The following is a 10,558-nucleotide window of genomic DNA, read 5'->3' as shown; positions in this document are numbered from 1 at the left end:
CTGAAATACTACAAGGAGCGCTTTCCGAGGGGTAGGAAGGTCGGAACCCTGGTGACTGACGAACTGCTGCTTGAGTCCGGGCTGCTAGATTACAACCCTGCAGTTCGTCCCATTGAATCCTCAAGGCCGAACTCTGAACTTGGTATGCCGAGCATGCCTCCCCCCTTTTTCCTCTAACCTTGTGTTGACCCCTGTTTTTATTTTGCAGCCATGGTTTGCGGATTTGCAAGCGGCGTGAAGCGCAAGTCTAAGGGCCGAGCCCATGCTCTTGAGGCCGCCCAGAGTTCGAAACCTGCCACCCCTGCCGTGGCAGGGCCTGCCTCGGAAGATCCAGCCCCGGTGATCGAGCTGGCGTCTTCTGGGGGTCCCTCGAGGGAGAAGCGCCCCAGGGATCAGACCGAGGCGGTGGACGCCCAGACCGAGGCGGTGGACGTCCCGCTTAAGGGCGAAGAGGCGAGGGAGGAAGCCCCTCTGAAGCGAAGAAGGAAGAAAAAGAAGGCGATCTCCCCCTCGGAGGTCGGAGCTTGCAGGGTCTTGCCTGTAAGTTTCGCAGATCGGGTGGACGATCCTGCGGCCAGGATGGGCGGGACGTCCGACGTGACGACACGATTCAGAATTGAGCCGTCAAGTTCCGGGGTGAGGGACCAGGTGTCCCGCATCTCAGCTGCAAGTTTGGACCGCTGCCTAAGGAGGGCGTCCAAATTTGTGAGCGACCCTGGGTCCGTTCTGCAGAGGACCATCGACTACGCCGCCGAGGTAAGACTAGTGCCCCATTTTTGCTTGATTTCGCCCAACAGGTAGTTCGATCTAACTTTTTCCTTGTACCATTTCTCAGGCGTTCGTTGCTTCCATTCAATCGGCTCTGGCTGTAAAGGCCGAGCTGGATGGGAGGGAAGTTCTGGCAGCGAGGGAGAAAGAGGAGTTCTCTGCTGCCTTGGAGGCTGCTTCCTCCACCATGAAGGATGAGCTGCTGAAGGCTCACTCTGAGGTGGAGACTTTGAAGGCCGAGGTGGAGTCCCAGGCCGAGCTGCTGAAGAAGGAAGAGGACAGGCGCAAGGCCCAACTCCGAGCTGCCCACGCTATTACCAGGGGCCTGGAGAGGGAGAAGTTCCAGCTCCTGAAGGAGAAGGACGACATGCTCCAGGCGCTTGAAGCGAAGGATAAGGAGCTGGAGCATGCGATTGCCGAGCTGGAGACGGCGAAGGAGCGCCTCAGCAATGGAGTCCTACTGGAGGAATCGTTTAGGCAACATCCTGACTTCGATGGATTTGCCAAAGATTTTTCTGACGGGGGCTTCAAGTTCCTCATGAAGGGCATTGCTTCCGACATGCCCGACCTTCAGATCGATCTCAGCGGTCTGAAAAGGAGGTATGCCGAGAAGTGGGCGTCTGGTCCTGGCGGCACCCCTGGCCCCGAAGTGTTGGTGGAACAGTATGTCAGAGATCTGGACTCTGACTACTCCGATCCCGAAGAGGATCAGGTCGGCTCCACTCAAGAGGGCGCTCCTCAAGCGGGCTCTTAGGCGACCACCCTTCACGAGGCTTTTCGCTGTTCTTCCTCCCTTTTCTTTGGTTTTGTAAGTGTCAGGGCAGAGCTGCAAGGTCTATAAGCCTTGGCTCTGCTCTTCATTCAATAAAGAGACTCCCATTTGCTTCTACTTTGTTGTTGGCAACCTCTTTTCTTTGCTTTTCCTTTGAACCGCAGCTAATGTCACCTCGCACCTTTTACTTTTGAGGTCGCGCCTTTAATTAAAATAATTTGAAAGCTTGAGTTTGAATCTCTTAATGTTCAATACATTGCACCAACTCTGGATTTTTAACATTTCACCCTTAAATTAAAAAGGTAAAAAGGCTAAAATCCTAAGTCCGTAGCTATTCTTCATATCGTTCCTCGTACCTCCAAGTTCGGAGGCTTGATCATTTTGAACTTTCCACATCGCCCCCTTTGCCTTGAAGGTTTGAATTTTAAGTTCGTCAGTGGTTTTGGCATCGCACCTCGTACCCTTAGGCTTCAAAGGATTGAATTTGAACCAACTGCTGGAATGCGATCGCGTGGGAGTCCGTGGCCCCCATTTAATTTCTTGTCGAACTCGGAAGCATGAAATTAAATCATCACATTTATTCCGATCATAATTCTTTTGGAACAGTCTTTTCAGATGCATTGAAAATCCTTTTGTCATTTCAAGGATAATAACGCTTCAGGTGCTCCACGTTCCACGGGTGCGCGAGGACGTCTCCTCTCAGATCGGCCAATATGTACGTCCCAGGTCGGACTATGCCCTTGATCTCAAACGGGCCCTCCCAGGCCGGATCAAGGGCACCCACATGCGTTTGGACCCTCCTTAAGACCAGATGTCCGACCTGAAAGGCCCGAGGTCGAACGCGGGCATTGTAATGTCTGGCCATTCTGCCCTGATATTCCACCAGGCGTAGCTGGGCCATTGCTCTTCTTTCTTCCAACAAGTTGAGGTTGAGGAGTAGCCCATCCTCATTCGTCGTAGGCTCGTAATGCTCTACTCTGTCAGATGGCATGCCGATCTCAATCGGGACTACAGCTTCGGAGCCGAAGGCCAGGGAGAACGGGGTCTCACCCGTTGACTCTCGTTGGGTGGTCCGGTACGACCAAAGAACCTCTGGTAGCTCCTCGGCCCACCTGCCTTTCTTGGAGTCCTGTCTAAGTTTGATGCCTCGCTTGATGATCTTGTTGACCGCCTCCACCTGCCCATTTGCTTGCGGATGTGCGGGGGACGAGCTGAGATACTTATGCCGAGTTTGCTGCAAAAGTCTTTGAACTTGGCGTTGTCAAACTGCTTCCCATTGTCTGTCATTATGGCCTGCGGTATACCAAAGCGACATATGATATTCGTCCATACGAAGGACGTGACCCTGGATTCCGTTATGTGGGAGAGCGCCTCGGCCTCGGCCCACTTGGTGAAGTAATCCACAGCAACCACAGCGAACTTGGTCTGGCCCTTGCCCAAAGGGAAAGGACCAATGATATCTACCCCCCACTGCGCGAATGGCCATGGGGCCGAGATGAGGGTGAGCAGCTCGGGAGGTTGGTGGATTATGGCCCCGTAGCGTTGGCAATTGTCGCAAGTTCTAACGAACTTCTTGGCGTCCTGGCTGAGGGTCGGCCAATAGTATCCTTGCCGGATCACTTTGGCTGACAGCGACCGGGCGCCTGAGTGATTGCCGCACACTCCTTCGTGGATCTCTCTGAGGACGTACAGGCCCTCTTCAGGGGTTAGACATTTCAATAGAGGCAGGGAAAAGCCACGTCGGTACAATGCACCATCTCGGACCACGAACCGAGCTGCCCGCCTTGCCAACTTTCTGCGCTCCTTGGGATCTTGTGGTGAGTTGCCCCTAATGAAGTCTGTGATCGGGTCCATCCATGAGGATTCTGGAGTGCCGATCTCCATCAGATCTGGCTCTAAGATCGAGGGATTATCTAGGATCTCGACGGGGACCGACCTGGCGAGGTCGGTCTCGTACGCCGATTCTAACTTGGCCAAGGCGTCAGCATTAGAATTTTCTGCTCGCGGAATCCGACTTACCTCGTAAGTTCGAAACTGGGCGAGGTATGATCTGACCTTGCCCAAATACTTCTCCATTCGGGTGTCTTTGGCTTGGTATTCGTCCTTGATCTGGCTCACAACTAGCTGGGAGTCACTGAAGACCTTAACACAAGAGGCCCCCAATGCTCGAGCGATTCGCAGGCCGGCAATAAATGCTTCATACTCAGCCTCGTTGTTAGAAGTCCGGAAGCTGAACCGCAAGGCATACTCAAATCGCTCACCTCCTGGTCCGAGCAAGAGGACCCCGGCTCCGCACCCCTTCTCATTGGAGGATCCGTCGACATAGACTGTCCAAGGTAGGTCGGACTCGCTTAGCTCGGAAGGTGGTGTGAGCTCGGCTATGAAATCTGCCGCTGCTTGTCCTTTCAACGCAGTTCTGGGTTCGAACTGGATCTCGTACTCACTTAGCTCTATTGCCCACTTCATTAGGCGTCCGGAAGCTTCCGGCTTGTGGAAGATACTTTTAAGGGGCAAGTTAGTGAGCACCACCACCGTATAGGCTTGGAAGTATGGTCTAAGTCGTCAGGCCGAGGTGACCAAAGCGAGAGCCAACTTCTCCATCTGAGGGTATCTAGTCTCGGCTTCGGTCATAGCCTTGCTTGTGTAGTAGACCGGGTTTTGCCGCGCTTCCTCTTGCCTGATTAGGGCCGAGCAGACGGCACTGTCAGACACTGCTAGGTACAATTGGAGCTTGTCCCCCGGCATGAGCTTGGCAAGCAAGGGTGCCGAACAGAGGTAGCTCTTCAATTGCTGAAACGATTGCTCGCACTCCGCTGTCCATTCAAACGGCCCTTTCTTTCGTAAGACCTTGAAGAAAGGGAGGCACTTATCTGTCGACCTTGAAACAAACCGGTTCAGGGCCGCAATCCTGCCATTGAGGCACTGAAGCTGCTTCAGCGTTTTAGGTGCCTCCATCTCGATCACGGCTTTAATCTTTTCGGGGTTGGCCTCGATTCCCCGGTTGTTTACCATGAAGTCAAGGAATTTTTCCGAGGAGACTCCAAAGGCACACTTAGCAGGGTTGAGCTTCATTTGATATGCCCCCAAAGGCTTCGGCCAGGTCGGAGAGATGCGACTTAGACTGCTTTCTCTTGACAAGCATGTCGTCCACATACACTTCCATATTCCGGCCGATCTGCTTGGCGAACATTTTGTTCACCATTCTCTGGTAGGTCGCTCCTGCGTTCTTTAACCCGAAGGGCATGACCTTGTAGCAGTACAGACCTTGGTCTGTTATGAAAGCGGTATGACCTTCATCTGGGACATGCATCTTGATTTGGTTGTACCCAGAGTAGGCGTCCATGAAGGTGAGCAGTTCGTGCCCGGCTGTGGCGTCCACGAGCTGATCGATCCTCGGCAGTGGGAAGCAATCTTTCGGACATGCCTTATTTAAGTTCGTAAAATCTACGCACATTCTCCACTTGCCGTTAGATTTTTTAACTAATACAACATTGGAGAGCCACTCGGGATACGAAATTTCTCTTATGTATTCAGCTTTCAAAAGTTTGTTAACTTCCTCAACAATTACATCACTCCTCTCCTTGTTTATAGGTCTTCTCTTTTGTTTCACAGGTCGGAATGATGGATCTATGTTGAGGCGATACGTCATAATTCGCGGGTCAATGCCAGGCATGTCCTCATGGGACCACGCAAAGACGTCCGAGTTGGATCTGAGGAAGTGGATTAGCTCCTCTCTGTCGGTGGCCCCTAGCTTGGTTCCTATGCTTACCTGTTTCTCGGGACTAAGCAGAGGAACAAGCTCGAGCTCCTCAGTGGGTGCGGCAAACTCCTTCCTCGGCAGGTCGGCCTCGAACTCGGGCGTCCCATCCCTGAGAGTTTCGAGGGCGCAGACCGATGAGCCTTTGAGTGCTGCGGCATAGCACTCCCTCGAAGCGGTCTGTTCTCCTCGGACCGTGCCCACGCCATTGGGGGTGGGATACTTCAAAAATTGATGAAGTGTTGAGGGAATGACCCGAAATGAGTGGATGATGGGTCTCCCAAAGATGACGTTATAAGCCGATCTACCGTCAACTACCACGAACTCGGCCATTTGAGTGACCCGAGTTTGGTCCTGCCCCAGCGTGACCGGCAAGTCGATGCAACCCTCTGGGATGACCGATTCTCCAGAGAACCCAACCAGCGGCGTCGGGCTTCTCTTCAATTGCGACCTCGTCCAGCCCAAGGCGAGGTAGGTCGGTAAGGACAGGATGTTAGCGGATGCGCCCCTGTCTACCAGCACTCTTCTGACCACCACATGATCAATCAAGGGAGCAATCACAAGGGCATCATTGTGGGGCAGGTGGACCTCCTCCAAGTCTGCACCGTCGAAGGTGATTGGGCAGGTCGGCCCCTACTCCCTAATGATGCACACCTCGCGCCTGGCTGCACGGGCTAACTCCTTTCTTTTATGTCCGGATTGACCCCCGCTTGGCCCTCCAAAAACGGTATTGATGACCGCAGGTCGGTCGGTGCGCCGGGGTGGCGTCCTTGAACGCTTTCGCTCTTCCTTTTTCTCTGCTGAGCTGGTCCTGGGCTTTCCCACAAACTTCTTGAAGTAGCCGTCTTGAATTAGATCCTCAATTTGGCGCTTCAATTCCCAGCAGTCCGACGTGTTGTGGCCGTGCTCCCGATAGAAGCGGCAATACTTGTCCTTGCTGCGCCTCTCCGGGGCTCCCCGAAGTTTCTCCGGACGCTTGAGTAATTTTTCCATTCCAGAATCCTCGATGTTCGTTAGGATCTCGGAAATTGGAATCGTGGTTGGGGTGAAGCGCTCGTAAGGTCGGCTCCTGGTAGGTCCGTTCTCCGCCCTTCGATACTCAGCTCGGCCGCTGGAAAAGGATCCCTTGTCCTTGGACTTGAGATCTACCCTTTCATCTTTTCCACTTCTGCGCCGGCCGATCTTTCGTTCAGGTCGGCCGGTTTTGGTTCGGAGGAGCTCCTGTCCATCGATGACTTTTTTCGCCTTCTGGAGCACCTCGGCGAAGGTGGCCGGGGCCTCCTCTCCAAGTTTCACCGTGAGGGCTTCGTCGGCTAGACCGGTGAGAAAATAGCACATGGCCGAGTCATCGGAGCAGTGTGCAACCTTCAACTGCTCCTCCTGGAATCTGGTGACATACTCTCGCAACGTCTCACCCTCCTTCTGCCTGATGGTGGCGAGATGGGTCGCTGTCTTTTTGTCATAGTGCCGAGAAGAGAACTGGGCGAGGAACTCCCTTCTCAGCTGAGAGTAGGTCGAGATTGACCTGGCTGGCAGTCTCCGGTACCACAATCGCGCGCTGCCAGTAAGCGCGATCTGAAAGGCGCGGCATTTGATTGCGTCTGATGCTGCTTGGAAGTCCATGAGGCCTTCAAAGACCTCAACATAGTCCTTGGGGTCCTTCGTCCCGTCATAAGGCTTCACGGTAGGAGCTTTGAACTTCGGAGGGATTGGTGCTTCCAAAACGTCCGAGGTGAAAGGCGATTCTACCAAGTCGCCGTTGTTCAGTGAATCGTCTTTCTGCTCACATTTGGCCTTTAAGGCCTCCACCTGAGCATCGAGCTCCCCTCTCAGCTGGTCGAACTCCTCCCTTGTGATTATCCCTGCGGGATTGTGAGAGGATTCAGCCTGCTGGTTGGAGCTCCTGTGGGAGCGGGATGGTGACTGCCCTTTTCGGAGAGACGAGCCTCTCTTTCTGTTGAGATGCTCGCGGAGGTCTCTCCTCTGGCGAGTGTACCCCTCACTCTCGTTGTCTTTGGGACGTTCTTCCTCGGCTGGGCCGAGGTGGAAACCCCTTTGCTCACGTACGTCCATGCGCGTCACTCGATTTTCAGATCGGGACCCTGCACCTGCAGCTAGCACCATTTCGTCATACATTGCCTCCATGGAACGCATTTGTGCGCGCATTGCCTCCATCTCTCTCTGGAGCGCATCAAAGTTCTCGCTTGTTGGAGTCGGGGCTGGACCCCGGACGCCCTTCTTAGAGGTCCCACCTCGGCCACGGGTGGCCTTGGACGTCCTCGGGTGCGCAGGCGGTAGGGCAGGCGCGGTGATCCGTGCCGACCTGCGGAGGGGTTCCGTTGCTAGGCCGTCGTGACTTTGCCCCTCTACCGCCGCTGCTCCGACCTCCCTCTGGTGGGCATCGCTGGTAGCTAGAGTCCTTCGATCTGTCGTATTGGTTGAATTCGCTGGTGGAACCATGTTCGCTCGCGTGTTGGTTTAAAGGAATTGGGATGACTTAGATTGTCAGTCCTTCCCACGACGGCGCCAAATGTTTATGCAAGGATGTGCACAACAGTGTGTTCCTGATTGTAGCTCGAACTCGGCCTCCGGACCGACCTGAACACTTGGGCGGACCTGCACAAAAAGGTGAGCACTCCGACGATCAAGTCAGTATAGGTCGGATTCCAAGTTTAGTTCGAAGCCAGAAATCATCGTACCTGATCGGGGAGTGAGGTCCTCTACTTATGGGTGGTGGTCCCGCTAACCTAGCGACGGTTACATTCGGTAATCCCGGAACCGTCGGTTACACCCGGTAATCTCGGGACCGACGGTTACGCCCGATAATCACGCCGCAGACAGTTGCTCATCTCGGCCCATACCGAGCTCCCCGGTAGGTCAGACCTAGGCCAGGTTCACCTCGGCCCTCATACTTAGCATTTGTCGGCGTTGGTGGCGGCCATCTCGGCTATCCGAGCTGGGCATGACTCATGAGCCATCTTGGAGCACCAATAGGGGTCCTCCACGTGTCCAGGGTATTCCCTTCCCCAAACATTGGCCCCCTCTCTGTCTGGTCCGATCTCGACCTGGCAGAGAAGTTCATTCGACTTGCTTTGGACACGTGGCGACTTCCTATTCGTGGGAAAATACAACCGTCGCGGAAGATTTATCGTCGGAATATTCAAATATTCCGACGCTTCGGATCTCAGAAAGGATCCTAGCCGCTCGTTGATTACACGTGTACGGTGGGGAAATTCTTCCGACGGGCTATAAATGCCCCCAATCCTTCAGATCATACCTTACGTTCCTTGAATTCTTGGAGTTCGATCTGAAGGCAGCTCGAACCCTTGGTAGGTCGGTCTCTTCCCTCTCTCTTGCGTAGCATGAAGTTTAGAAACAAAATGGAGACTTCAAGTTGAGAACAAAATGAAGAAGATGAGAGAAAATGAAGGGAGCGAGAAGTTGTTAGGAGAGGGAAAAAAGGAGAAAAGACATCCAACCAATCTAAAAAAAGAATTGAAAGAGATTTGGGTAGATTTTGATGAGATTATGGAATTTAGTAAAAGAGAAAACTCATTAAATGACAAAGGTTAGTTATTCCTTTATTTTAATTATTTTATCAAAACTCATAATCTCATCAAAATCTCTTCTAATCTTTCTTAAGAGTGTTTGACGATTCATTCTCCCATTTTTCTCTCTCCCTACACCTACTTCATTTACATCCCTTTGCAAAAATGGCTACGAACAAAAAACTGCAGAAGCCTCATTTAAATTATAAGACCATGAAATGCGAAGCAAAATAATAGAATAGAGAAAAAACAAAATAATGTTAAAGCGACTTTTTGACAATCATTTAAAACTATGAAAATTAAAAATCAATATATACATATGTGTGTGTTTGTAACTTTAAATTCTAGATATGTATTTTTTATCCTGAAAACTTAAACTGCATTAATTTAAAAAAAAAAACACAAAGAAGAGAGAAAAGAAAGATATGTTGAGAAAAAAATGGATACCAATAGGTGAGAAAAAAAAGAGGTGAGATGATGGGGAGAGAAAAATGGAAGAGTGAATAGTCAGATATTTCTAGATTATGAGTTTTGATAAAATAATTAAAATAAAAGAATAATTAACCGTTCTCATTTTACTATAGAATCACGTGAAAGTAAGAAACACAATACTCTTGAATGGTAGGAACGAAGTTTTCTCATTTAATAAAATAATTAAAAAAAACAACATCCGTGGCCACACGAGGGATTATACTGGGTTAGGAGTATAATGCTTCTCATCTCTGCAAAGTTTTTCCGAGGAAAATGGAACTTTATTATTTTGAATTTTTGAAATGGAAAAAACTAAAAGTAACTAAAAAAATGGCACATGAGTTATGACAAAGTTGGAGAGGCATTTGTCCCCCACATTTACGAGGTTTTGGTGAATTGAATCTTCTCACCTTCCACGTATCCTTTTCTCCCTCCACATAATTTCATTCCCTTAAAAAAAAACCAAACAAATTAAAATAAATTCTAGACAACGTGAGCTCTCAGTAATCTTAGACACTTATCTCCCGCCATAAAGTTGTGAATTCGAATTTTCCACCCCCATTTGTTGTAGAAAAAGAATTAAAATAAATTTAATAACAAATAAATCCATTTATTTTCTTTTTAAAGATTTTTAGAAGTCCTTAATAATGAAAAATTTCAATAGGTTTTATATCGGACGGTTGGCTCTTCATGCAGGACCGACTGCATAGGTGGGATGCAACGATTCCGACTTCCTGTGTTCTCTACTCGGGTTTGGAGGAGTCTCGAGATTATGTATTCTTTGAGTGCTCGTCAGTGGAGAGGTTTGAGGTGACATGCTTGGTTGGGCTAGTTCATCTCACACCATACTTGCTATTGGCAAATCGAACTTGTTTGGGTTCACATATTATTGTTGGCAACTTTGCTGGTCGGCATGCCAACATCCTTAATTTTATTCCTTAATTCAACTCTTTAAATCTACCATTTTAGGCTCAATTGTGATGTACTCAATTGATTAGTTTAAATAAACACTATAAATATACATGGAATAAAGAAAATATCAAGTCAATGTGATTAACATAAAGGAAAAGTTCATTGCCTAGCATATGGCGTTTGGCCTGGACTTTGCCAATTTCTTACTTTTGGAGGGAGCAAAATTCTAGGGTTCATGGTCCTCCTCTCTTAAGGACGAAGTTTATTATTGGTGCATCACTTCGTAACGTTAATTTAGGCTTGAGATTTGTTTCGTTGATTTGTTTTCTT

At 50.2% G+C, this 10,558-nt stretch overlaps 1 protein-coding gene across 1 annotated transcript; it reads left to right on the top strand.

Annotated features, from left to right (window-relative positions):
* The first annotated feature begins 522 nt into the window (after nucleotides 1-522).
* On the top strand, nucleotides 523-10,258 carry LOC148211987 (uncharacterized). The gene is made up of 3 exons (XM_088122975.1): nucleotides 523-756; nucleotides 836-1,222; nucleotides 10,013-10,258. The coding sequence occupies exons 1-3, from the start codon at nucleotides 580-582 to the stop codon at nucleotides 10,256-10,258; spliced, it is 810 nt and encodes a 269-aa protein (XP_087979101.1). The 5' UTR covers nucleotides 523-579.
* Nucleotides 10,259-10,558: the final 300 nt, after the last annotated feature.

This window comes from Momordica charantia (assembly GCF_013281855.1).
Source record: "Momordica charantia cultivar OHB3-1 chromosome 4 unlocalized genomic scaffold, Mcharantia_2.0 BLBB01000004.1, whole genome shotgun sequence".
Lineage (NCBI taxonomy): Eukaryota > Viridiplantae > Streptophyta > Magnoliopsida > Cucurbitales > Cucurbitaceae > Momordica > Momordica charantia.
This window is presented reverse-complemented; position numbering and strand designations above follow the sequence as displayed.